Source organism: Chanos chanos, chromosome 8 (genome assembly GCF_902362185.1).
Source record: "Chanos chanos chromosome 8, fChaCha1.1, whole genome shotgun sequence".
Lineage (NCBI taxonomy): Eukaryota > Metazoa > Chordata > Actinopteri > Gonorynchiformes > Chanidae > Chanos > Chanos chanos.
Genome location: NC_044502.1, coordinates 6,032,250 through 6,060,112, shown reverse-complemented (window position 1 = coordinate 6,060,112; position 27,863 = coordinate 6,032,250). Strand labels below are relative to the sequence as shown.

General features: G+C 43.3%; 3 protein-coding genes and 1 non-coding gene across 5 annotated transcripts; 2 read left to right on the top strand and 2 right to left on the bottom strand.

Annotated features, from left to right (window-relative positions):
* The first annotated feature begins 230 nt into the window (after positions 1-230).
* On the top strand, positions 231-6,268 carry zswim2 (zinc finger, SWIM-type containing 2). Its single transcript, XM_030781819.1, has 9 exons — positions 231-380; positions 483-559; positions 649-689; positions 988-1,213; positions 2,015-2,153; positions 2,552-2,664; positions 3,988-4,072; positions 4,727-4,879; positions 5,516-6,268. The coding sequence occupies exons 1-9, from the start codon at positions 231-233 to the stop codon at positions 6,266-6,268; spliced, it is 1,737 nt and encodes a 578-aa protein (XP_030637679.1).
* On the top strand, positions 5,137-5,208 carry trnag-ucc (transfer RNA glycine (anticodon UCC)). Its single transcript has one exon. It is a non-coding gene; the product is annotated as a tRNA-Gly (tRNA).
* Positions 6,269-8,102: 1,834 nt separating the features above from the next.
* On the bottom strand, positions 8,103-14,913 carry fam171b (family with sequence similarity 171 member B). The gene is made up of 8 exons (XM_030781818.1): positions 14,712-14,913; positions 12,998-13,231; positions 12,385-12,477; positions 11,523-11,681; positions 10,179-10,349; positions 9,952-10,068; positions 9,615-9,738; positions 8,103-9,351 (listed from the first exon to the last, which is right to left on the bottom strand). Exons 1-8 carry the CDS (start codon positions 14,911-14,913, stop codon positions 8,103-8,105), a joined length of 2,349 nt encoding a protein of 782 aa, XP_030637678.1.
* Positions 14,914-15,779: 866 nt separating this feature from the next.
* On the bottom strand, positions 15,780-27,184 carry marchf7 (membrane-associated ring finger (C3HC4) 7). Of its 2 annotated transcripts, none has more exons than XM_030781887.1 (11): positions 27,098-27,166; positions 23,816-24,005; positions 22,454-22,603; positions 21,901-22,075; positions 20,834-21,016; positions 19,439-20,570; positions 18,892-19,061; positions 17,989-18,092; positions 17,600-17,701; positions 17,332-17,379; positions 15,780-16,749 (listed from the first exon to the last, which is right to left on the bottom strand). In XM_030781887.1, exons 2-11 carry the CDS (start codon positions 23,993-23,995, stop codon positions 16,498-16,500), a joined length of 2,496 nt encoding a protein of 831 aa, XP_030637747.1. In that variant the 5' UTR covers positions 23,996-24,005; positions 27,098-27,166; the 3' UTR covers positions 15,780-16,497. The 2 variants fall into 2 exon arrangements, with proteins under 2 accessions (XP_030637747.1, XP_030637748.1); XM_030781888.1 differs by having other exon boundaries at positions 16,556-16,749; positions 17,332-17,380; positions 27,157-27,184.
* Positions 27,185-27,863: the final 679 nt, after the last annotated feature.

The following is a 27,863-nucleotide window of genomic DNA, read 5'->3' as shown; positions in this document are numbered from 1 at the left end:
TCTTTGAAACCAGTGAACATAACGTTGCTACAGAGGCGTTGCTATAGCGACAATAAACATATGCTCGAGCAAAACGAACAGCACGTTGTTTTTTAATAGTGACTTCTCGGGAAACTGTTCTAACTAATCAGTTAAGTACTAATGTAGTTGGTTTACTGTGTCAGTGACTATGCAGTTGGAAATATATTGGACAATGAGTTAAACGTAACTCGTCCGCAGAAATTACAAATATGCACCGAAAACCAGGTTGGAGGAATACTGTGAGCGACTCGGTGTGTTGGCACCAAGAACAGGCCCTAAATACAAACATTTTCATCCTTAAAGAATTTGGTCCAATTGGATTCCTACTTAAAGAGGATGGAGAAGCAAGAAACTTTAAAGTGAGTTGTTGTCAGATGGTGCCATTCAGTAGTGTTTCTGCGTTATTGCTCTAATGACGATAACATTACGCCATACTGACTGTGCATCTTCTAATTTGTAAGGTTTTCATGGGGGAACCTCACACTTGTACATGCTCAACATTCCAGAAAGAGAAAGAGCCGTGCAAGCACATTTGCTGGTAATAATTATAATCTCATTTCGAGCAGGGAATACCACTATGTGGCTTTTGGTAAGTCATCTTTTAACAGGCCGTCTTTTTTCTTGCAGGGTTTTACTGCGTAAATTCAGAGTACCAAGGGACCATGAATGTAAGTTTCTAAACCTTTCATATGATTTTTTTTTTTTTTTGGGCACCTTATTGATCCCGAGGGAAATTAGGAATCTGCATTTAACCCATCCATGAGCAGTGAACACACACACCCAAAGATAGATAGATAGATTACAGGTGATAGGACAGATAGTATTGTTAGTACTGTGTTGTTTGATGTTAGATTTGGTTACATCCCCTAACTTGCATCTTAATATCTTCAAGGTATTTCAAAGTATGGTGAGCAAGAGGTTTGGGCGTCTTATATATATATCAGATATCATTGTTCACCCCTGCAGACTGCTACCAGGTGGGGCTCGGGGAGAGACAGATCCTGGAAATCCTACAAGGATTTCACAAGCCAGCTGCCCCCCAGCCGAAAAGCAAATCCCCGCCTGACTCTCTGACGCAAAGCTCCGATGAAGAGGAATGGAGCATCCATCAGAAAGACATTGGAGAGGATGATGTATGTCCCATTTGTCAGGAGGAGCTGCTGAGCAAAAGACTACCTGTGACTTACTGCAGGTTAGAAAACACATCATTTAGGATCTCATACAGCCTCAGTGCGTTTCAGAGACATTACAACACAATTCAAGCAGTGGGCCCAAATTCAGCCAGACTTGACCAGCTGAACCAATTCAAGATTATCGCTTTTGCTGTCACATTGGGAGGGAAGGTATGCTGTTGATATTTCCCCCCTCAGACATCAGCATTTTATGTTGCAGTCTTGAGAACTAGTAGCCGTAAACTACTTTTGACCTCTTTTACGAGCCTTGGTCAATTATTGGGGTGACAGAAATTCCTGAGTAGTGGGTGAGGTGCCCCTCCCACTTGCTGGGAGCTGGGATCAATGCTGTAATCTTGAGTGAAAATGGATGGAACTCCACACACTGTTCCAAACACCTTTAAGGTATGTGTAGCATAGTAGAGGTGTTTGTTGCATATTTCAATGTGTGGGTCTCTATCCACCCATCCTCACTGAGGCTCAGAGCGATATCTGGTAAGGGTTTTGTTTTTTTGTTTTTTCACTGATCAGCAAACTGTAAAGATTCATTTTCATTTCTGTGCTATTCTCACAAATAGTTCAAACACTGCATTTAGTAAAATGCTGAAAATATTTGAATCAGTTAATATTTTTATCAGTTCTTTACTTTGACGGAAATATCTTCAAGTTTGCGTATATGCCAAGTCTCAGAATGGTTTTTGTGCCGATTTCCACTACACACATAGAAATAGACATTTCATGAATCACTTTTAACTGTTAAAATGTCTTTCATTGTAATGTAAAAGTGTAAATCTCACAAACTATATTGTGTTATCATTCAGGTTTGGGTGTGGAAACAGTGTTCACATCTCTTGTATGAGAATCTTGGCCAACCATCAGATTAGGGCAGACTCGGAAGCCATGGTGAAATGCCCTCTGTGTCGGGAGGACTTTATCGCTAAATCGCTGCTGTTGGAACAGGTAGGACATGAAATAGGTAAAGCAGTCTCCTGTAATGGGTTGATGCTATTTCGAGGAATGCTATTTTTGCCTGTCACTTGAGATTCACAGAATTCATATCCTCAATTTTCACTGTAAGAATGAAAAAGGAAGGTTTGGTCGCTTCAAAGTTATGAGGCAACTTACTTCGCAGATTTGTTTTGGCTGAAGTCTCAAAATCTGTGTGGTAAATTGTCAGAGGGGGCAAAAGTTGAGCCGGATTACAAAGCCTAAACAATTAAATAAAAATTAAAATAATGGAAAGGAATTAAATTGTAAATCATCAAAAGATTAAAGAGCCACTTTGTTATTTAATTGTGGGGTGTCGAAATGCCAGTGTCTATATATGAAACACATTATTGCTGTTTGTATCTCATCAGGTAAGGAATGCCAGCAAACTCTACACCGTCTCGGAGAGGGAACGACCAGACAAACACCTCGGAATCACGTGCAACAGTTGCAGAGCCTGTCCTATCACTGGCAAATGTTTCAAGTACATGAATTCCGTCATCATTCTGTGTTAAGTGTTTGACCTTTTGGTATTTGTTACGACCTTGAGGTATTGTGCGTCGGTATTTCATTTGTTGGTACAGAATACCTATGTAGGCACACATACAATGCTCCGCCCCTTGTCAAAGCGCTGATCATTTTTTATCCTTTGGAGTGCTCTGATCATAAATAGGCGCTTTCGCACCGGAGGAACTTTTCATAGTTCTTAGAACTGTTGGAGAAAGTACCCCCTTTTTGGCGTGTTCGCACCGCAGGAACTTAGAACGATTTTAGTTCTAAGAACGCCGTTTTGAGGGGCTTTTTTAGCCCCTACTCCAGGGTAGGTACTTTTGCAGCACAATAGGAACCTTGTGACGTAGGTGTACAGCCATTGGTCCAGACGCAGGTATACGATGATTGCAACCGCCATTTTTAAAGATCCGTGCAAAATATAAAGTCTTAGAACGTATTTCATTTAGCTTTTGATATTCATGTCTCAAAATGTCTGGAATTGTAGGAGGGGGCACATGGTTTTTATGTTTTATTTTACCGGTATTTTATATCCCCCAACAATGACCATTTTGCAACGTCCAATGTATATTTGTACATTGAAGAGGTAGCGTACACTCCGCTTCGGTAGGTGCTTGTGTGTCCGCTTGTGTGGCTGTGATCCGCATTTTAACGTAAAATAAGAATGTGTTTATCCAGTTTACGATTTTAGGGCTGCGGCGGGGAAAAAAAAAACACGATGCCGCGAGCAAGGGTCAGGCATAAGCGCTATGCTAGCACCCGAAAAGTACTATGCCCATCAAGTCATTCACTGCTACTGCGGTGGTAAATGCATTGGGAAATTATTTTCTCCATTGGACTGGGTCTATCGCCATACAGTTTTATTTTCGTTAATGAGAAGGCAGTTATAGGTTATCTAATGTGCAATCAATATTTCTGTCATTCAAATTCAATAAAACTCATTGCGTATACTGTAGTCTAGTTTGTCGATTTCTTTTGCCGCAGTAATGGTTCTTTTTTTCCTTTTGGAGGTATTTAAAAGGTCTTAAAAGTCATTAAATTTGTACTTCAAAATGTGCAGCTATCCTGGTTAGTCATAAACAACAGCTCTTAGCTGCTATACCGTCGGCCGGCTTACGTCACTTCAGCGTTCCTACTGGCGGTGCGAAAGCAAACAGAAAAAAGGCCCTAGAACGAATGTAGTTCTAGGGGAAGCTCCACAGGGGGTAGTTCCTATCAAATTAGACCCTAGAACTGTTCGGTGCGAAAGCGCCTTATGATACTTATGGGTTCCCCCGGTGTTGTTTTGTTCCTGTAGGTGCACTGCTTGCAGCTATTACCATTTGTGTGAGGACTGCACCAAGAGAGACTGTCATCCTCAGCATAGTTTTGTTGTACGAACGGTGAGGAGATTTACTAGAGTCAGCTGATGATTGCAGTATGCAAAGAGAAAGTATTTTCGTAAGACCATTTCATTTTATTGTGCTTGGACAGTAAAATCACAAGCATCAAATTAACTCCAAGAGCGTAATGTGTGAGTCCATGCATATATATACACTCTCGGTATTTGTTTAACACTTTTTTTGCTTTTGTCTTCAAATAAACACTACTCTGGGTATGTGAAGTTTGAATGAGGTCTCATGCCAGACCTGAGGGCAAATGCTTCTATGAATTTTGTTTGGATTTCATCCTCATTAATTTAATTGCCTCATTCAGAACAGAGCTAAACCATGGGTAGCTGTTGGGCATTGTGTGGATGACATACCTAATAACAGATCACAATGTTCAGACCATCAGTCAGCAGATAGCAGGCAAGTCTCATATCCCCCCTCCCTCGAACTCCTCTGTTATACTTGCTTTTGTTATACTTGTAATAGCATGTATTTCTATGCCCGTGTTTCTAAAGTAATTTATTCTTCTACAGACTCTCTCTTGTTCTGATAACTAAGAATAATTACAAGTATGAGTCATCCTGAAATTTCTCGTCACGATCTCTTTTGGATAATCCATAACTGTGTCTTCTAATGGTTTCACTGTTCACAAGTGTGTTAATGAAGTGTGACACGGTCCCTCGGCACGTTTTGGAGAGTTTGCCAACGGTGAAGGTTCGGCAGGGCTCGAAGCATCTGGAGCCAGGACAGCAGTGTAGGATGTGCCTAAAATGCTTTTCTGTGGGCCAATACATTAGGCACCTCCCCTGTCACCACAAGGTAATGTCTGAAAGCTGATATTTACCCTTGAGTTTTGGTTTGACGTGATCCAGTCTTATGCCAAGTCTTTATGTATGATGTAATAGAACTTTCTAAAGTGTAGGTCTTCACAAAATAATTAGATGATCGTTCTTGGTTAGAATCTGTCAGAGTTGTGCAACCTCACAGAACCTCCTGCCTATCCTAAGCTGTAACAAAGGCCCAGTGACCAACAAAGATGAGTTTTGATTCTAATAACATTGGTCTCAAGATCCAGAGTGTTGGTGGTATAGTGGTTAGCATAGCTGCCTTCCAAGCAGTTGACCCGGGTTCGATTCCCGGCCAACGCAAATTGACCTTTTGGGCAGCCGTGGTCTAGAGGTTAGAGAACCAGGCTTATGACTGAAGGGTTGCCGATTCGATTCCCAGGACTGATATCCACGGCTGTGTACCCTTGGGCAAGGCACTTAACCCCAATGCCCCCCGGCCGCAAGGAATGCTGCCCACTGCTCCTGTGCCTGGTGTGTGTGTTCACTTACCGGTGTGTTGGATGGGTTAAATGCAGAGGACAAATTCACTGCTCACTGTTCACAGTGTGTGTGCGCAATCACTGAGATTTACATTTACAAATAAATCAATCTTTTCGTTGCCCTCTAGTTCCACAAAGACTGCATCGACAAATGGCTGCACCGGTTCAATTTCTGTCCACTGGACTGTCATGTCTTCTACAACCCCCTCAAGTGGAAAGCCACGGAGAGCAAGACAGCAAACACTCAGGCTCCACCAACTAACCCTCGGATCAGGTCGGCCACTCAGAAGCAACAAGACTTATTCATTCCTGGAACTGGCCTGCAAGAACGTATAGTTCAAGGGGATAACCCGCCATGTATGGTGAGGTCAAAGATGTCTCTGCCTGGCAACCTGATTCCTCCCCCTTTGGAACCATCAGTGGCCAACACCAGGGATCTCTGCATCAACAGCCTGCAGTTAAAAGTATCTCATGGAACCAGCGATTCAAAAAAGTTTGTCAACCGATTTAGAACAGCCGAATCCATTCAAAGATGTCCATCCATGGGCCAGGTGACAACAACCTTGGCGTCTATGAAAGGAGAGGGTGCAGTCAAGGCCAGTGGGAACATGTCGTCAAAACGTATCACTGACTGTATAGGGGAGAACCTGGTTGAAATCTCCAGCATTGCTGGGGGAACCCAGCAGGGCCTGATTGTGGGGTTAAACAGTCCCGACACCAATGCTCTTCCAAGGGTGGTTGCAGCTCCACACAGGGTAAGGCCACTGAGGAAAGTGAAGCCCAGAGAGGTGAGGCCTAGTGTGGGCAGCGGGCACACACAGAATCTCGATCTGTTGATGATGGGGATTGTTATCAACACCACACACAGAGGGAAAAAATAATAGCGCATTCGTTGTAGTTTGCTTCCGAAGCCATCGTTAGATCCATTTTGCTATTGTTATCTGTCTGCATGATTTCTACATTGTAAATTCAGTGTACCCTTTGTAAATGTATGTACTGTTGTACTATTTTTGTTTGTTTGTTTGTTCGTTTAAATCTGGAAAATTGAAACCTTGATTTTTTTTTTTACGTTCACAGTGACACAGCTTTATACAGCTTTAATGTGCAACTTTTTCCACTTCTTATCATTAATATATTTAATTTCACTCCAGAGAGCAAAGAGATATCACTTCATAACTTTATTGATGAGCACAAAAAGGCAGATAACAAGCTGTCCTCTGAAGCATTCATGAAACAAAGACCCATTTTCCTCTGAGCTTTTCAGAATGATATACTTAGTATTCTGTGAAGTAGGCTATATTACAATGAAATAAAATGAAACACAATACGAACACTGAAATACATTCAGCCGACACCACTTCTGACATGAATACCCATTTAACTTCTCAGTCATGCATTGGCAATTTCTCAGTGTTTATGCAGAAATTAAAATCCGTTTTATTTTGTCATCCAGTCCATGTTGCTACTTAATAACCATCTTTCCTTTCCTAATCATGAATAAATATGAGAGCTACACTTAATGTAAAACATCACATTTAATAAGTGAATTGATATTTTATGAGCTCACTTTGGTAAATTATTTTTTCACAAATAAACAAACAGACAAACAAACAAACAAAAAACATACACTTTAGCGCAACAAACATTCTGATGAGCATGGACAAAGGCCACTGTAGCTTGCTTTGTAAATACAGCATCAAAAGTGTTGTTGAGGCCTTGGTAAATTAAATGAACGAACAACAACAAAACAAAAAACTAACCTGAGCCAGAACACTTATATGTGCAGCTATATTCTCACACTTTGTGAATGACTACATCCTATGAAAAAAGCTTCACAATTTATGCATGCAAACTCGAAATGAAAAGACTTAATGTAAGTTTTGTACACTCAAATAATAAGTTTGACCTAGAAGATTTGTGTAGTCCATAAGAGCTGTCAAATGTTTATTGTGCACGTGTGCACGTGAGGCTACGTCTCGTGTTCAAGAAAGTAACTGCTGCTTAACTAAGCAACAAAAGGGATACAAAATATGACAGTGCTAGCCTTTCAACCTTAACCTAAACAAACCACAAAAGTTTTTAAGCTTTTCGAATACAATCCATTTTGTTAACACTCCAGCAGGCATGGTGTGTTTTGCGTGAATTTTCACTCTTAGCCCGATCTGACCAAAAAAAAGAACAAACTGACATTCCAAGTTAAGGTGTATGGTTTTTAAGAAATATCATACAATAAATAATAAATAAAGCCATAAAAATAGCCATCTAAATAGTGCGCTACTCATAAGTATCAAAAGAGCTTTGTGAATATAAGCTTTTAAATTTTGGCTTGATGTTTACAGCAAAAACAAGCAAAACAAAAGCTGGATTTGAATATTCATAATTGTTTAGTGTTCTCTTCTGTGTAAACATCTGATTTTCATCGAGAACTGTACATCTTTAGAGTGAAGATATTTGTGTGAACATTATACGTAAAAAAAAGGACCATTGGCAAATCACTGGATGCTGGAACCGTAACAGAATTTTCAATGCTGACGTCCAAACAGACTTCCACTTTAAGAGAGCTAGCATACAAAGATATGAAAGGTTTTTCTTGTATCAATTAAGGTACCTTTCTTAATGGCAATTACGGTAAGGCAGGTTGATCAAAACCAGACATCTTTCTGAGACACCAAAAACAGTTGTATATCCTCACTTTCACACACATTAATGCTCACGTTAACGTTTCATCTGAGGCCTCTCTTCCCGAACATGGCGAGTTGTCTTCCTCTCGGGCCTCTTGTCCCGTAACTTCCGCGGCCGGCGTGGTGGAGGGGTTGACCTTGACTCACTGGACGTGTCCCCTGCGTCCTTATCCTCCGGAATATTAGGGATGGCAGCACTGCTACCTTCTAGGGTGCTCCTCAGGGTTGCATCTTCGGGACTTCCAATTTCACTGCTGCTCAGATCCTGCTCCTCATGGGCAAGGCCCCCACTTGCTTTGGGCAAGCTTCCGCCAGAGGGACCCTCGTGCTCACCTTTACGGAGCGGCTGCTGGAGCTCGTTCATATCCACTCCAGAGTCCAGGCTGGTGTCGTTGCTGCTGCCTGGTCGATGCCGACCCTGGAGTTCGATAACAGAGTGGCGTACCTGTGCAACAGGCTTGCCATCCAAAGAGACGAACCATGCCCTTGGGGGATGGGGTGAAGGCTTGGCCTTAGAAAGCTCCAACAGGGTTTGCTCTGAGACCCCTTGAATTTCCCCATGAAATGGACCCATCCCTGCAGCCTCATTTAGAGTGCCTGGTACTGACACGGACTCCAATAAGTGGCTGTAACGGCCCCAGATCCCTGGATTGGCAGTAGCATTCTGAGTGCTATCCAGAGCTGGTTGCTCATCACTGTCCTGCTGGGTGCCTTTAGGCAGTGTTTGAGTGAAACTATCCTTGTAGTTGCGTTCCGTCTGTGGTCCGTGCTCCGTGCCATTTCGGGGAAAGGTGGCTGATCTGCACCCAGTGGGGTCAACTTGTCCCTGGGCACTGAAGACATCTGAAGCCTGTACAATGGCCACAGGTTGGTTATAGATGTGAAACAACTTGTCTCGGAAGACCACATTCTCATTGGCTCCCTGACGAGAGGCATTCTGTTCTGACCTCTCCCTAAGCCTTGCAACCTCCTCACTGTTGACATAAAGACTGGGTAGAGGAGCCCTGTGCGATTCTGAGCCAACACTACCAATGTTTTCATAAATGTTGGCCACAGGACGACTGACATCCTCCACGTAGATATTGTAGTTTGCCTGGTGCCGAGGGGAGGCAGAGACATCTCGATGGCCAGCGTTTCGGCTAGCAAGTGAGTAAGACCTGTCGCCAGGGTGGTACAACGCTTCATGTGCTTCGTCTGAGCTGGTTGATGTAGTCTGGTCTTTTTTAAGAACCGTCAGTTTGGAAGCACCCCGTTTCTTCCTCTCTGACTCATGATTCAAGTCTCTGTAAAAGAAACACACAGAAGTTCCAGCATATTCTAATCAGTGACTCTGTGAACTGCTATCTCCTTTGATCTGTAAGAGAACTTGGTCTGTTACGGAACGCACTGGTCATCATATAAACAGAATATGAATACCATATAAACAGAACTGACCACGAAATATAAAAAATCAATTGATAATCATGAAATACATCAGTATTTCATTGTTTTTAGGCTACATTTTTGCCATAGGGGAATTTCCATGTGGATAAAAGCAATGTCTTACCTGCAGTGACATAAAAGCACAGATAAAAATCCAATAATAATCACAAGAGCTCCGCCTAAGATGCCAACAAGAAGGTATGTATGATATGAGATGAAATCCATAGAGGTTGCATGTCCCATATAACCTAGATTTTCAAAAACAGAAATCTGGTTAATGGGTAGACCCCAGTCAAACAGAAACAACAGTAGTCAAAGGTGCTGCTGTGTTTGATGCAATGCCTAAAAAAATGCAAAGTGTACAGACTTATGCATAAACCTTTGACTAAGGAGATGCATCTCCAAATCAGGGCCAATGTCAGACACACAGAAGATGTCTTGCATTGTGTAGCCAGTCTTACCACTGGAAGAGGGTAGTGGTGCAGCTATCCAGTCACCAAGATGAGGTGCCAGATACGTCCAGACGAGGTGACCTCCCTCCATCTTAATAGTCCCAATGCCCTTTTTCATCCAAGCACCTGAGAAGTAAAAGGAAAAACGTTCTCAAAAACTGCAGCTCACAACTGAGGCTATTAAACTGTGGGTCACTCCCTCTATTAGAGAATGTTCCAGAACGTCCTTTGCCCACCTGCTTTCATATCGAAGGCCCACGCAGGTACGGAATCAGTTGCTCGGAGGTTCGTTGGATATGACAGGGGGACTGTGAACTGGACCGGTCCGTTGACTTTTATCTCCTTCCCACTGGACAACAGTTGGGCACTAAGCATTGCCACAGGGTTCAAATGAACACTCCTGTATCCTGTACAAAACAGTGAAAACAATTATTAAAATTGGGTGGGGGGCAGGGGGGGGGGTGATGGAGAGTTACTGAGAATTCCAAAAACTTGATGTGGTCGAGACCCAAAGCAAAATGTGATTCCTGTTAAACATTTACAGGTGCCTTTGGTTAGAGTAATAACAAGTCATGCAAAGTTTTAAGACAACTAGCTACACACTGATTGACAGTGCCTCCAGACTCCTTCACTTGCTCAACATTTTTTTTGTGGCCGATGCCCTTCTTGGCCCAACACTGAATTTGGCCAGGTGGCCAGGCCATTAACATTCTGTGTGGTCCCAACCTTCTTCCATTGGACAATGATAGATGCCAGTGTACTCCTAGGAACCTTCGATGCTTTGGTAATTTCTTGATACCCTTTACCAGATCTATTGACACAATCCTATCTTGGAGCTCTATGGAGAGTTTCTTGGTCTTCATGGCTTAGTCTTTGCTCTGCCATGCACTGAACTTTGGGACTTTACATAGACAGCTATCTGCCTTACTAAATAATGTCCAATCAAGTGGTTTAGCCACAGTGATTTGGCTTATAATTGGCTAAATTCGATTTAGCCAATTTAGCCCATTGTAGGTGGACTACAACAAAACTCTAGAGACATTGTAAGGGTGATCATAAGCATAGGATGCAACTGAGCTTAATTTGAAGTGTTCTAGTAAAAGGTCTGATCACTTATGTAAATGAGAGATTTCAGCTTTTTATTTTTGATACATTGGCAAAATTCTAAAAAATGCACTTTCACTTTGCCATGTTGGGGAACTGTGTGTAGACTGATGGCAAAACAATTTTGATTTTGATTTTGATTTTGATGTAATTCTGAAACCAAGTGTATAACACCATAAAAGTTTGCAAGAAACGAAAGGGTCTGAATACTTTCTGAAGACACTATAAACCTGAGGAACCGAAAGGATTGAGTTACAGTCAGTTCAGTGACTTCTCTAAATCAGTCTTGTCCCCCTCATAAATTACTTCACACATAAAAGGATGTGGACTATAGAAATGTCCTGTGCCTTTGTACTCTTATTAGATGACATCAATTTGGGAGCAATTAAACATGACATTCAGGATAGATGTGGCCAAGTGTTATGTTAAATACAACCACAACATCTTTCACGCTCATCACTCTCTACTGAATTTACCTGATTTGTTGCTGAGGATCCCCACGGTGCAGAAGTGGCAGTCTTTGTCTTGGGGTGGGGTTGGAATTGTCAAGTATGCAGTCACCATGGAGATGTTAGTGTTCTCTGGGAGTCTGAGTAGGCTCTTGGGAAACTGTACACTGGGCTGAGATGATGGATCTAAAATGATGCAACAGGACAATGGAAAATAATGGTGGGTCTGGGGCCAGTAGCTGTAATTACATGGTAATAGTAGTAGATCAGCAGGTCTTTTCATCAGCAGGTTTATAATGTTGTTTGAGGACTGTGTTAAATGTGTATGCTACTTAAAACACTTTAGGCTTTCCTGCATTTTAGGATGTTAATAATAAAATATATGTTCTATATCACAACACTGATTGGTGGACCATTTGAGATTGGTTTGCGGACAGGAAATGGCCTGCCAGGCAAACTTTGTGTATCAGTGACACATGGCAGAATTATGTGAAATAGTTATCGTCACTCAGTGTGGAAAAGGGTTTAGTCACATTCTGCCCTCGGTCGCTGTTCTGAGACAACTGCGGATGTTTTCTTTTCTTTATAATGGTTGAGTCTGAGAAAAGGAGAACAAGTCATAACTGCACAGTTACATGTTGAAACTAACTGGACCCTGGTCCTGTGCACAGCAGCACCACCTACAGGCCTTTCCCCTTATACTGCAAGGCCTTTCAGAATTTTGAAAGGTATCAACACTACAACCTTCACGAGCAGCTCTTCCTAGAGTCAGGATTTAACACTACCTGATGTCAAGTGATCAAAGTAAATGAATGTATTGATTAGACAAGCGATGGTTGGTTTGTGGTTTTGGGGAGGAAAGAGCAGTCAATCTGAAGCGTTAACATACCCGGTGTTTTCTGTGTTATTAGCACAGTATCTTCAAACAGCCAGATATTGCCTTGGGTTTGAGGAATCAAGGATAGAGTAACAGAAGAAAATACTAGAAAAAAAGAGAAAAGAACGACAGTAAAATAAATCAATTCTCAATCCATTTTTAAAGCTTGGAACTGAAATATAATACCAGTGAGGACACCATGGAAAGATCACTTCTAAAAAAAAAAAACCTATTTCAAAAGCTCACTTTGTACTCTAAGTCAGTCTCAAGGTTATTCAAGGACACCTTTGTAACATTAGTAGGGTAAAGTCAGAATTACTCCAAGAGAAACCTTTCTTCTACTCTCTTTGTGTGGAGTGGGCTGGTGTTGCATTGAGTGACATTCAGCCAACGCTCAGCAGATTCAAAGATCAATTGCTTTGAATTTAATTAATAAAAGAACCAAGCAACAAGAACGTGGAGGAGAGGATCATAGCCAATTATCTTACTACAGCACAGTGATTTCAGCAAAAATGCAATGCATGTACAATTAAACCTGATTTAAGGGCTTTTCATCGACATTCACTCAAATCGATATCTAACAGCTATATGTTAATGCGGAGGGAGGTTGGATACTACTACTCACTGGGTATCTTGGCGGTCGTCCAGGGTAGCTGAGTGAGAACGTAGCCCTCTTTGCTGGCCACCAGGGTAAGGGTCATTCCCAGTTTGTAAGGAATAGTGAGGAGAACCTCACCATCCTCCTGAGTGAGGGAGGAATGCATGTGTGAACCATTCACAAACACCTCCAAGGTCGCTCCACCCAAATGTCGCTGGCTAGACGCATCCTTCACATGCACCCTCAGCATCAGAGGTGACTCTGAAAACACAGGAGATGAGGCTGGTATCTTGTCTGGCACTTTAAACGTAAGCAGTTGTATTGACAGACACCATCACAGTAAGAAGCCTGAGGACTAAGTTAAGGACTCACTTTCTGCTCATGAAGAAACGCCACACATGTTTTGACAAGACCAAAAAAAAAAAAAAGAAAGAATCTTAAAGGTGAGATACATTAAAAGAGCACACACACATTCTGACACATTTGCTGAGGACACGGTGATATTTGTTGGACAAGACTTGAAGATATTGAGAGTCCTACGTGCTTATATTAATTTCAAAGCAGGATTCATGGTTGGATTAAATCTAGCTGTAACCTTTTCTTCACCATGAAAAAGTAATGAGAGCAGAGATCCACAGCACCAACAGGGAGCCTTAAAAATAGATCAAAGTGCCAACTGTCTCCGGACCAGATAAGCCAGAGAGGCAATGTGGCCTGTATGCGTACAGACATGAGTGCAGTAGCCCAAACTAGCGGTCACGTGATCTCGGAACTATACGGTCAGTGTGACTGCAAAAGTCTGTGCACCAGACAGACATCCCCATTATTACTCTGTAACGCATCAGTTCACATACAGTATTTAACAGTCCCCGGTCTTGCTTTAAACATGTTTCACATGTGTATATGCTGTGTCGGTTGATATCAAAAGGATCAGTTATGAACTGTAGTAAGGACTGATATTATAGCAGGTGTCTGATTGCAGTAACCAATTCAACTTCAGATAACACAAAAATTGTATTACAAAGATTATCCAGTCTGTTTGTGTGTGTGTCTGTGTGTGTGTGCACGTGTGAGCATATGAGTATGTCTTTTTTTTCTCAAATGTATTACTTGTAGTGCATGTGGCGGTAAAGGGTATGATTTACGTACAGTCAGCAGAAGAATGTCATTCATAACTACAAAGGCCAAGAGGGTAATCCACGATAATCTGTAATACCTCTAATAACTATACCATAATCCCATTATGACAGTATGAAGATAAGAGGCGCACATGGCACATTGAGACCTGCTCCTCCACATCAGTTTTTACCATTTCATTTATAATTTAACATGTGAACGTGACCATCCTGCGTATAGACTTGGATGGGGAAATTCTCAAATCAAAAATAAAATAGGCAAGCTTTGTTTTTAACCTTGTTTACATCAGAACTCACTGATATCAGTATAACTGCTATGTAACTTGCTAACGTTATACCTTTGTAAAAAATTACAGGAATAAATGCTAGGCCAATCAATCAGTCACTAAAAATAGGTAAGTATCCGCAGAGTCTGAAAGACAACCAATTTTGAATACAAAAATTAAGGGTTATTTTATAAACGTGAAATAAAATAATCTGTGAATCAATAAATGCGACTCCTTGTTGGGATTTCTGTCCCGAGAGTACAAATCACATCGTGTCGTGAATGACTGAGGTAAAAGTCAAGCGTTATAAATTCTGTCAATACAATGCGCTATTGTTACCTGACGGGGACACCGAAGATGTCTCGACTTGATGTTGGCTTTGCGTCTGTCTGCTGACGTCTGGAGCGGTGGAGAAGGCATTGTCTTCCGACACCAAGGAAAGGCCAGGGGAGACCACCCCACCCTGTACTCCTCTCACGTACCCATCTTCCGCGAGAATCAGAAGAACAGCTAGGAGCAGGTAAGCTGTAAACCCAGGCATGACGAAAAGATGCAGCGCCTCTGAGACATAACTGCATAAAAGGAAAGGGAGAGCGATGGGTTTTTTTTGATCCAACGCTTTCTCACGCTCAGATTGTTTTGAACACCATAGTCACATTATGGTCAGCGTGGACAGATTTGTGAAACGGCGTACGCGTCATTGTCTCCGCCTGGTGTATTGCACTAACGGCGGGTGTGTGTTACATCATTGCTCTAAATCACGCCACCTGCTGGTGTAATGTGAAAATAGCTCCGTCTTACATCCCAGAGCAGATGGTGAATCACATCTCAAAGCTTTGTCAAGGGACTCATAACATCCTATTAACGCTAGATTGATCAAACGATTTGAACAAAACATTCGTTAATTCTGAGGCCACATTCCCGACGACTGGATACCGCAGACGATGAAGGTGCGAATCAAGAACAAGTCAAATGGAATATAGAACATGTATCAACTGTAAATCCTCGCAATGTATGTAAATGTTGTAGGTCTACCTAATAGAAAAGCACCGGTGTGACTATTTGAAAATGACGAGTTCATTTGATTAACTTTCCCTTTCAAAAAGCTAATAACAGCAAGAGTGTTAATTTTAATTAACGTCAGGTTCACAAACACTTCTATTACAGATGGAACGGATGGACACCTACGATTTTGTAAAGGTGCAAACCTGGTAATGTCCTGGATTGGCTAAGTGGGAGAATTCAATGGGCTCTTGACTTTTTGTGTTATCTAGAAAGTGGTAGGAATCCTTCAGTAAGTTTTTGCAGGGTTGCTAAGAGAAAGAGCAACGCACATATTCGAAATCTCGAAATTTGCTCGGTTTCCATCCGTTAAAGTGTTGAAGAAAGACGCGACTCATTGTGAAGTGCCTCCGTACATCAAAAACTTTATTGTAATTATGAAATCCAGAAACAATAAGCCGACCAAATTACATTAGCTTTTTAACGACGCAACAAACATTAAACAATGAAAACTAGTAAATCCTTAATTCAGTGATCAAAAACACTCACATTTTCTCACTCTCTTTCCAAATCACACTCCGCAAAACTCACTTCAAAAGCCAAAAAAAACAAACAAACAAAACATATAAAACAAACGCACAGAAACAAAAGAAAAAAATTTAAAGGGAATTATCCACCACATCACTTGACAGGATCCCCACGGAGATCCTCTTTACAATTAAAACTCTTCAGATAGTCCTCAAATACAGAGGTGTGCTTTTCCCTTTGCCTTCTTCCACCAAAGCATGTGTAAAAATTCAACTTCTAAACGCATCCAGTCCCTCTACTGCAATCACCTGTCAACAGCACAGTAAACACATAAAGCACTCGCGGTTTAACAGTTCCATAGGTTTTCATTTTTTTAATTTTTTTTTTTTTTTTATTATTTCATTTTATTTGAACTGACTAAAGCTGAAGAAGGATGTGCACGTAGCCTCAGATGCTAAAATGAAAAAAAAAAAAAAAAGAAAAAAGAAACAAAAATTACAAAGTCTATAAAGACGTGTAAGGGAGGGACAGAGGAACTGCCAACGACATTTGGCTTAGCTATAGACCCCTGATTATTTTATCTGCATAAAGATCATCATGGAGAGCCTTGGTAAAGCAGGCTGGGGCAGGGCTTCTTTCCCCTGGTCGTCGCGGCAACACTCCAGGGCGTTAACGCGAGCGACGGCGGAGGACAGTCCAGCAGAGAGGAAAGAGCGGGGAACACTTCTCCCCTCCGTTTTCTCTGATCAATACTCTTCCTCTTCATCCTCCTCCTCCAGGTCGCAGAAGTCAATGGATGGCCTGTTGTCCGGTGTGTCTTCGTCGTCAGAGTCCGGTACGTATGAACCTGAGAGCGAGAGCGAGAGCGAGAGAGAGAGGGAGAGAAGAGAGAGTGAGCGAGAGGGGGAGAGAGTGAGAGAAAGAGTGAGAGAAAGAGGGAAAGAGCGAGAGAGAGCGAGCGAGAGAGAGGGAGAGAGATGACAAAAGTGTAGGTTAGCCTTGACATACTCAGAGCTGATTCATTTTAAATACCAGACGCGGTCCGACCACTTAAAAGAACAGACCCATCTGATTTATCCATGAGCAATCGTTTTGTTATCCATACGGCTTCATTCTACCCATTTCTCTTCATTCTGTCCATTTGTTAGTGAGCGAATGCCATGCTCTTTGAAGTCATACTCAATATGACTCACTCACGTATGCATTCTACGTGCAATTAATCTAACACATCTTCAAAAGAGGCCAATTACACATTCTGCACCACCATCAGCGTCTGTTTTGTACTTACCCATTAGACTAACATCATCCTAGTCTGATTTAAACACTACACACAACAAGCAGCTGACTGTTTGTGTTAGGAAAGGCAGTAAAAACACACACACCACCGAATAAAGAAAAAAAAAAAAAAAAGTCAAAATGTCAAACGTACTTTCAAGATTGTCCATGTGCTCGTGCAGAGTTCTCGCCAAGTTGAAAAACTGAGCGAGAGAAGGGAGGAGAATGATTTTAAACTACATCTTAATTACTATTATTATTATTATTTTTATCCTCAGGAAGACAAAAATAAAGTTAACAATGTACATACTTATTTCATGCTGACGTGTGTGAGTCCAATGTACTGTAGCTACTGTACCCGGATGAGGGCCAGTGTTTATGTAAAGATACTGGAAAAGCGAAGGGTCGAGTTAGGATCTTACCCCGGCATCATTAGCAGCACCCAGAACGTCGGAGAATCTCTGTTCACACAGGTGGAGGAGCACAACTAGATACAGGCCGCAGCTGATGAATTCATACTCGGACTGAATACAGAGAGAAAAAGAGAGAAGATTCATCAAAAAAAAAAAAAAGAAAAGAGAAAGAAAGAAAAGTACTCTGACCACCAAGTCATACTGGTTAAACGTGTAGCATTCTTTCCGTCCTGTCAAATTCACATCACTGTGCTGAGACCCTAAACAGATTTTTTTTTTTTTTTTTTTTTTGGTTGTGCAGACAAGCGCGGGATAGTTCATTTCCAATCACGAACATTTTTAAAAAGCTTCGGAGCTTCAACCCGGAATGGGAGATGCATTCGGTGCAGACCACTCACCCGCTCATGAGAGCGATACAGCTCGTTGATATCGAAGTTCTCAATGTCAAGATGGAGTTTCTCTTTGCACAGTTCACAGGTAGTGATGGCATCCAGGTTTGACCCTGAGGGTAAAAAAAAAAAAAACACCACGGGTGAGGAGCAAAACGATGAGCATCGATCACAGAGCAGTTTAGTGTGAATCTTACCGCTGAAAGGGTGGCTACGAATTACGTCTGGGTCTTTTATGAAAATGACGGACCATATCTGAGGCATTTCATTCATTCTGAAACATCATAGCTGTATCCTGTTGTAAAGCTTATGCCTGATCTAACGGACCTCTCTGCCTGATCTTCACCTATGAACCTATGATCGCAAGTTCGTTCTCAAGCCAGCAAAATGTACTGGATTCGCTCTTCAGGAATATTCTAGTTACAGTATTAAGTACAAATGACGGTAACTCCACGTTGATGGTGAGCACAGATTGGCCATGTGTGGGTCAGACATGTGTGGACCATAGGCAGGATCCTGATGGGACCAACCTGGGCGTGGCACGGGGGCGGGATCTTGTTAGAACATGGGCGTGTCACGGGCGTGACATCAGGCGCTCGAGGGTGTTCCAGCACCGGGACGCTGCATGCAGACTGTCTGCCTCAGCCCTATCCAAACATCACTGACTCGGCTGCTCAAGCGTGTGAAGAGCTTGATTAAACTAGGCTTGGATCAGATGCCTGCATACTCTACACTGCTGACTAATGTTAGCCTGAGCGGGGAAGATTAAAAAAAAAAAAAAAAAAAAAAAAAAAAAGTAAGCGGGTTGGTTTGAGAACAGGCTGGCAGAAGAGGAGGGTGGGAAGGAGGAGGAGAAGAAGGAAGAGGAGGAGAAGAAGAGGGAGGAGGAGGAGGAGGAGGAAGGATAGTTACCAGAGCTGATTTTGGAGCGAAGCCACTTCTTTATGCACTCCTGATGCACATACTGCAGGCTCCCGGTGCATCTACACGGCTCGATCAGCGGATTGGAGCTCGACTCCTCTCCCATCTGGCAGATACGACACAGGTCTCCCTCCTCCTCGTCGGAGTCCTCCAACAGCAGGCTGGCCAAGGGGGGGGGGGAATTTAAGCAATTTTACTAAGGTGATTAACATACTTTTTTTTTTTTTTAATTGTTTTTGTTATGTGTTTGGGCAAAACTGCTTTCTATTTTCACACATCACTGTTGATACATAATTAATAATTTTTTTTAGCAGGATCAAACTCAATTATGGTTCTGTCCTCTTTGAAAGTACCGTAACGAAGACATACAGCAGTCGGCGCAGTCAAAGGAAGGAGCCATTATGTCTAATTCAATCATTAAACCCATTAATTAAGAAATAACGTTCTCCACATAATTGAGTGTTAATTAGCACTGATAATGGTTTCATTTCAGAATGATGAGGTTTATATATCAAGATTACGTTACGGCAGCGCACACCTTTCCTGGATCTTACGAAGCTTCTCAGGGTCTCTGGATGGGGCGGGCTTGTCCTTGGCCTGTCCATCAGCCTGGCCCCGCCCACTTCCCCCTATGTCCACGGCAATCATCACGTTCTCGGGTCTGCGGAAAAGGGGGCTGGTCATCACCCTGGCGACACCGTGGCTCCGCCCGGCGAGGCGGGCGGCGTCCTGCAACAGGGAGGCGGAGAGGCCGGAGGCCCCCGCGGGGCGGGCGGCCGTAGCGCCCTCCGATTCTTCGTCTTCGTTATCATCATCATCTTCCTCCTCCTCGCGTCGGGCGTCCCTGTCCGGAGCTTTGTTTTCGTCTCTGCCGCTGAGCGGGTACTGGGAGGTCCGGCGGGCCTCCATCCGGCTGCTCTCCTCTTGCCCTTCCCTCCTCCTGCGGGAGAAGAGGGGAGTGCAGCGGTTCCACGACAACCACGCCAACCCTCCCGTGCCCCGCAGGGCCTCTGGTTCCACCCCCGGGTTCACGCTCTCCTGCACTGGTGTCAGGCCCTGCCCCTGACTCCGCCTCCGCAGGAAGGCAAAAGCCTGCACGGGGTCCGATCCCCTGACCTCCGTCTCCTCGCTCTCGTTGCCGGCCGTAGGCGGGGCGGCATCGGGCACGGCGTCATCGGAGGCGGAGTCGAACGAGCGGGAGGCGGGGCTCGGGGTGGAGCTCGTATCTTGACTGGAACGCCGGGAGAAGAGGCGAGACAGGAGCCGTCTCGTGGAACGCCTTCCGTCCGGCTCTTCGTTTTCAGGGGCAGAGACCGGGGCGGGGGCGGGGATTGGGGCGGGGCTAGAGGAAGGAGGACTGGTGCTCCGTTCGCTGAGGGGCGTGTAAGGGGAGGCGCTCCAGGAGGAGAGGCGGGAGGCGTCCGAGAGGGAGGTGCTGGGCGTCCTGAGGGAGCTGGAGCTGGAGCTGGAGCTGCTGCGAGGGGAGTCGCGGGTCAGGCCGGAGGGCTGATAGTCTGAGGAGGGCCTGTGGGAGTCACACCCCAAGGGAGACGACAGGTAGTCGGAGGACAAGCGGCGGCTGGTGGAGCCGCTCTCCCGACGGGAGGAGTACAGACTCTCTTTAGGCCGGGCGCCCTGGGCGTAAGTGGAGGTCACCCGCTCTGGGCGATCTGGAACACAATGACGGAGAAATAACTACAGAGGTCTCCCAGAAAGAGACATACTCAGTTAATGTTCACGTGTGTGTGTGTGTGTGTCATTGCCCTGAGGGGTTACACATTAAGATGAAACACAGTGGCGTTTATGTTCATGGGACTGAGACGCTGAGTGTGTATGTAAGAGAGAGAAAGACGACCTATGGAAAACAAACAGAAACAGAAATGAAAGGAGGCTGCGCATGTTTGAAAGGGAGAGAATATGAGTCAACACATACATAATGATGACAGTCCTGAGCTCCTGGTGCTGGAATCTCCCAGCACGGACTCGTTTCTCTTTTCCAGGTCCCTCCGAGCCCACAAACCGTCCGCCGAGGACGAGGATGAGGATGAGGATGAAGATGTGGAGGAAGTAGATGAAGATGATCTGGACAGAGAGCTTAACGATTTCCACGATGAATCTAAACACAAGGTCAGTTCATTATTACCCTGTATGTTAAAGAGATACAAGTTAAAGAAAAAAAATGTTATTCGAGTTATAAAAAAAAAAAAAAGTCGTGTTATTTCCAGAAGTTTCCAATGCTAGTAATCCACGTACTGTTTGTTAGAGCCGCACTACGCTACTGCAACAAAAGCAAAGACATGGAGGGAAAAAAAGGTTCCACTACAAAAACAATGCATCTAATTAGTGTTGTATTGTCCAGGAAGCCCTTGGACAGTAGAGTTATAAAGGCAGAAAGGACAATAAAGGGAGTCAAACCAAAACAGAACAAACCAGTTTTACTGTGGGAGAACGCTAACCGGCTGGATGGCTCATTTAGTTTACAAGGTTACAGATATTGTGATGGCCATTATATTGCTTGACAACTTTCTTTGTACCAAATTTGTATCTCACTTAATCAAAAGACAATATCGATGTTGCCTAATAATTATTCCTATCAGGTAGCAGCGTAGAATTAATCAATCTGTTTATAGTTTTTTTCCCCCCACACACACAGGGTCATTCTTCATCTCAACTCCCATACTATTCACCACATCTCTCTCTCCAATAGAAATCTAACTGGGATCACATTACTACTATAAGAGCATTTAAAACACGTCAGCAGTAGTTTAAAAAAAACAAACAAACAAAAAATGCTAGTACATCAATTCATTTTTACCTTCCCCCGAGACAGGCAAGTTCGAAGCACGATGCTGTTCGTCTTTCTTTATCCGTGGGAACGGAAAGTAAGCACGACAAGCTAAACCCTCAACCGTTCTTACTTTGTATTTTGTTTAACACAAGCAGAAGATGGGAGAGGCTCAGACAGTCCTGGGAGTAAACTGTTTACGGCGGGTGAAATACCTGTGTTACTCCCTAAGCCGGAGTAAAGGCCGGAGGCAGAGGTGGAGCCGGCGCTTGACGAGGGCCTGGTGTACCCCGCTCTGTTTGTGTAAGAGAGCTTGGCTCTTTTGGTCTCGCTGTCCTGAGCTGAACTGAGAAGCCCAGAGTATGATCCCAGTCTCCTTTCAGAGTCCACCTGTCCGAGCAAAAAAAAAAAAAAAAAAAAAAAGAGCGTAAAACCGTTAACAAATCCAGTCAAACCTTTACCGTGTTCTGGAAAAACCACGAGCCAAACGGCACGGTCGGTGGCGAGGGCTTAGGAAAATTTAGCACCCTGTGACATCACCCCATCTACAGTCTTTGATATCTGCTATGGGGGAAAACTGTGAGAAAGCTCAAATGTACATCCTTAAAGCTCGTCCTCCTATCCTTAAGCTCCTCTCAAGAGTCGGAGCAAGGCCCTCGGGTCCAGGAAGAAACTCAAACTGGTCCAACCGAAGTGGAAAATGTGGCGCTATGGCAGGTTACCAACAAATGAAGTGCTACAGTAAAATTAAAAAATCCAAATGTTTACCGGTTTGTTTCGGCTCCCCACGGAGGACTCCGCCCACGGGCGATCACATGACACGGACGAAGAGGCAGAGAGGGGAGTGGAGAGTTTCCAGCTTGGGTGACGGCTCTCGGCCGAGGTGTAGTCTCTGGTCGACCCGAGAAAACGTGAGCTCTGCGACACAGGACACGTAAAAAGGTCAACAGGACACGCGTGGCATCACATGTGAAAAGCACATGCGTTTGGGTGGAGCACACGCACACATGCGCAGAACCACAACCCTGGTGACAGAAATAGTGTTAAGTGATATCTGACAGGTGAATGAACAGAATGCAATCTCATAACCACAACATACCGTTAAAAAAAAAAAAAAAGAAAGAAAGAAACACTTGCTGTCAACCACTGAGCCAACACTTGTACATAGAGGAACTGGTTAAGTGAACGCTCTGTTGAGTTCCTCTTCGATGTCAGTATTTCATTGTGCAATTTAAAAAAAACCAAATAAATTCCATGGTTGGTCTGCTTGCAAAATAAGGGAGTAGTCTTGTCTTTTTAATCGCGCTGTTTCCCTTTCCAGTGGCCGATGTTTTTTTACCGCAGAGGTTTCGTCGACCGGCGAAGGCGTGACTTGCGCGTTCTGTGCACTCGCTATTTTCCTTATTGTGCTTACAAGTCATTTTCTGAAGTTACAGTCTAAGGTTTTAGGCAAACACAAACACACACACACGAGGGGTCAAAAACAACCCCAGAGCACCCAGGGCGGTAACCTTATCTAGCGACGCGGCCCATGGTGACGAGCGGGGCCTGAATTACACTGGGCCAGGAATCTGGGCTAGCCCTATAAAAAGCTCTCGCTAACGAAGCGAACGAAACACGAGGCCCTCCCCCATGAACCGAGCTCCGTTACGGATCAGCAAGACGCGCCGTTCGGAAACTGGCAGGTTTCGTTCTGCTGTGCGACCCCCCCCTCGGTGTCTCGACGCAAAGAGAGGCAAACCAAATTACTTTTTTAAAACTGAGAGCGAGGCAAAGGATACTATCTCTGCTTCATAAAGCCATTTGTGTAGCAGTTAAATATGAGGACAGCCACAGCATGTGGGTGACGGGTGCATCTCTAAGTCAGACAGCGTCAGGTCTCAGAGGCAAATGAACTATGACACAGCAAACAAAGAAAATCTTCCACATGCAACTGGTAGTATATTGACAGACAGTCAGACAGGCACTCCCGAACCCTGCGCTTCAATCCGGCCTGAGTAACACGTTGCTGAATGAGCAGTCAAGTACACTGAAGACTGAAAACCATTACAGTACGGTTTAACGTTTGGCGAGACAGGTTCAGCTGGGAAAAGATCCACCTGTGGAGTTGCGTGATGATAACCTGAGTACCTGGTAGTCAGTGTCCAGTTTGACAGGCGTTCCCCTGGAGAACCGGTCACTGCTCAAAACACTTCCTCTGCCGTACAGTCGGCTAGAGCCCAGGGCTGAGGAAGAGGAGAGGGAAGAAGGCGAGGACAGGGACGAAGAGCTGGACACTGAGAACGGAAGCCGACGAGGCTTGGAATCCATTTCTAAATTACTGAGGGGGTACGAGAGAGAGAGAGAGAGAGAGAGAGAGAAAGAGAGAGAGGGGTGTTCAGAATACAATAAGAAATGCAGATTGTACATGGCATAAAAAAAAAAAAAAGACTTTATTTCTCTTTGAGCTCTGTTTGCACAGACATTGTAAATCTATATCAGGAACAACTCCTCAGTTGTTGCAAGCTCACACATAATTTCTTATCAGTTCTGTCTTTGCCCTTGCTTGTTTGGACTCCTCTGACAGCAGACAAGATTAAATTCACCACATACCAGACTACGCCGTCACACAGGAAGCCACCTAGACTGACAGTGAAGTGAATATAGTGGGGGTAAATAAAACATAGCCGGACGATAAAGTTAATTTATGTCAGTTCCATCACTCTTTGAGAACGTTCTCGTAATCGAACAGAAGCTAACCAGACACACATTACGGAAAGGGGAAAAAAAAGCTCATTCTTTTTAAAAGTAAGAGGTAGGTTAAAGGTCAAAACACAAGACAACAGGAACAGTGGTGCAATGGCACAAATCAAGTGTGAGTTTAGTGATGAGCAACTTCCTGCTCTTCTCTTGTCCCTTCTGCTTTCAGAGGCAAAATCTACATTATGTTTACTAAAATGGACGAGTTTTCAATTCAATAGCTTCCAGCTGTCTCCTACTAAGCTAAATCCAGTGTGGTAGATTAAGGGTTTGTCTTCATGTGACAATGCGTGTGAATAGACCGTGTTTACTCAGTAAACGCTAAAAGCTTTTAGACTTGCCTTAAGCTTGTCTCTCATAATCGCGCTAGATGAATGTATTCTCTTTGTACAGGTAACCAAATGCCCCAGCCACTACGTCTAACGTCAGTGAGACACCAAACAGCACAGTGCAGTTTTCGTCATTTTCGACAACAGCCTGTCACTGGTGTCATAATATTTCAAGTCAAGAGAACAAGCCCAACACATTTTTACTCGACGGGCCCAAGTAAAACATAAATACAAAGTCAAAAACAACAGAACGCAAAGGTAATTTGCCATTGTAATACTACAACAAAAGACTATTTCAGCATGTATGCTCAAATTTGATATCAGAATTACGTCACTTGAACCAGTGCACACAGAGTTTGGAGCGACTAGTGTTGCATTTAAATGAAAAGGGGAACAAAAAGTCTATCGTGAATAACAAGTTTTGCGATTGTGTCGATGTTCTAGGCAAGTTCAAAACAAATACGACCTGCTATGAGATATGTTTATACTGTAAGCAAGAACGCCAGTAGAGGACTGACACGATAACCGGACACCAGACCTCCGTCTTATCACAGGCCTTGTACCTTCAGCAGTCACTGGAGACGTAAACTTCTGAGAAGACGACCATTACGGGGCTAGACTAAGGAAAACACGAAAAGTTTAGGAGCTACTCGCTGATCACATTTCAGTTCGACTCCTCTGCATCTCCTCCTCACCTTGGCCACACACCTTTCTCTGGTGTTTTCTGGCCCGAGGACAGATTTATTGTTAGCTTAATTACTACTACACATGCACTAAACGCACTGAACCCGACATGTAATAAACCAAACTAAAAATACACTGTCCACGCTTTGGTAGGGTGCGGTATCAAAATAGTAATCCGGTTACAGCGGTAGGCTAGGATCACTATACTGGGTGTCATTTTTTTCCAATCTACATAGTGGACACACGAAGTATGCTAAACATAACCTACAGTCACAAAAAAAGGGCCCGGAGGTGCTTCACAACTCATGACGACAAAGGCAACAGAGCTACGGTACTAAAACTCGCAAGACATTTTAACTTCAACCTCGAACAAAATGAGCTAGGTCACTCAAAAGCCTAAGAACAAGAGCAAGGAACAGACGTCGGCCTCAAATATAACTTCCACCTGGGAATAAGGGCAACTTTTTCCGTCTTTCCCAATTTGTTCTGTGCTCTCTGAGAACTGAGTACTACAAAATCTAGATCAAAACAGCTCGGCCTATCTTGGCCCTCTAACAGGTATGACAAGCATTAGCATGCAGGGGTGCGCACTTAAAAGTATGACAGAACAGGTCAGTAGATTTGTGCTCACCCTGGTTGTGACGAGATTTTGCTTAAATGTCAGTTCAGTTATCTCTATGCTGCTAGGGCTAGACCGTCTCGTCCACCTTATCGAGTTTGATCAAGGTTTCCACTGCATTCGACGAAGAACGAAGCAAATTATGTATCAGGGGATGTGCACCCCCCTGTTGCAAGGAGGCCCAAGCATAGCTGGTTTCAAGATCAAGACGTCCTTTCCGAAATAGGAAACACTTCTGACGTCAGTTTATAAACACAATTTTGGCACGTTCTTTTGTAAGGATTTCAGGACATGTTCAATGCGGTTTGACAAGTCAACAACCGTTGGATTGTTAACCCGACGTTAAGTAACCAGCTAGCTTAATGATGCAATTGTGGAGTATCAGCAAAGAGTGTTCTGCCGGGCACCATTAGCTTACTTTACGAACTGGCAACCTCGCGACCTTTCAAAATGTCTGTCTGGCCTCGAGACAAAAATGTTGGAACCATTTAATGAAATCTCGCGTTCAAAACTGTCTAAACTTAACTTTAACCACGAAAACAACCGTCCAAGTGATGAAAAACACGAAAAGAGGAAGCCCTCTTAATGTCAGTTAGCGTGGATCAAAAATCATTGGCATAAAATTAATCCTTAGCCTGGTAGAAGCATGCAGCTTGCTCCGTAAACAACAGCGACCATGTCAAATAAGCACAGCACTGCCTCTGACAAGAACAAAAGCTGTTTGCTAATCTCGACTAACATTCTCTAATTTGACTTACTTTCATCGATTCGATGCATGACTACATAACTGTGTGATATTAAACGTTCAGAGAGAGCTGGCATGTAGCTAGCAAGTTCACGAACTAGCGATTGCAAGACGTGCCAAGTCTTAATCTGTCTTGTCGGCTAGCTTACATTAGCTAGCTAGCCACTTTGTTGTTGATAGGATATTTTTGCGTAGCTGGTGAGCAAAGCGATAGAAAAGAAACTGTCAAGCGTTTTTTCGAATAGAAGCGTTTGCGATTTTTCGATTTGATTTTGCTTACTTCATAGCATACCCACCCTGTTAGTAAGAAAACAAAGACATCACTTCCGTATGTTCAGAAAGGCAAATGTCTCACCTCTGATTTTCTGCCTCTCCGCTTTTAATATTAATGGCGTCTGTGTGTTGATATAGGGAAGGTCATGTGATTTACAATGTAACTGGATGCCCAACGGAAATACGTATGCTGCTCATAAATGGTTATTGTCAGACATTTCAGCCAATTAAATTCGTAGCAGTAATAGTTGCACCGCCCAAAGTCCCGTAAAAAGGTTTATTAATTTAAACTACTGAAAGCTTATGCATAAATATTAATGCATCAGCTTTAAAAAAAATATGTGCGTATATATGTGTGGGAATTTAATTACGAAACCCCCGGGTGAGACAGTTACATGTGCACAATTTATCCTGTGCTATTAATTGCGCCCTTATATTTAGACTGCATGTGGGAATTTTTTATCTACAATGAAATAATATTAGCGGACTAAAATACCATTATCGGATCTTAATGTAGTTTCAGCTTAATGGAAGATTTTGCTTCTGTTATTTGCCTCCACTGCTTTCTTTTAAATGTGTTTAACTAACCACTAGAGTGCGCTATGTCGCACATATTCCACACACACTTGTTAAAACGGATTGATCAGTCTCATTACTTGTTTGTATGACATGCTGTTTATACTGTCGACGAGATAATTAAAAACATCGTGAATTTCACTAATGAGACATTAATTTGAATAATAAATATCAAAGGTACTGAAGAACTCGTAACATAATAATATATTAACT

Coding starts and splice junctions, on each gene's coding strand:
- fam171b (XM_030781818.1), bottom strand. CDS start 14,913: ATGCCTGGGTTTACAGCTTACCTGCTCCTAGCTGTTCTTCTGATTCTC. Junction 12,478..12,997: donor GACGACCGCCAAGATACCCA/GTGAGTAGTAGT, acceptor CTTTTTTTCTAG/TATTTTCTTCTGTTACTCTA. Junction 11,682..12,384: donor AATAACACAGAAAACACCGG/GTATGTTAACGC, acceptor GCATCATTTTAG/ATCCATCATCTCAGCCCAGT.
- marchf7 (XM_030781887.1), bottom strand. CDS start 23,995: ATGGATTCCAAGCCTCGTCGGCTTCCGTTCTCAGTGTCCAGCTCTTCG. Junction 22,076..22,453: donor TGGGGAGCCGAAACAAACCG/GTAAACATTTGG, acceptor TTGCTCGGACAG/GTGGACTCTGAAAGGAGACT. Junction 20,571..20,833: donor CTCAGGACTGTCATCATTAT/GTATGTGTTGAC, acceptor ATTGTGTTCCAG/ATCGCCCAGAGCGGGTGACC.
- zswim2 (XM_030781819.1), top strand. CDS start 231: ATGCACCGAAAACCAGGTTGGAGGAATACTGTGAGCGACTCGGTGTGT. Junction 1,214..2,014: donor CTACCTGTGACTTACTGCAG/GTTAGAAAACAC, acceptor GTTATCATTCAG/GTTTGGGTGTGGAAACAGTG. Junction 2,665..3,987: donor ATCACTGGCAAATGTTTCAA/GTACATGAATTC, acceptor TTGTTCCTGTAG/GTGCACTGCTTGCAGCTATT.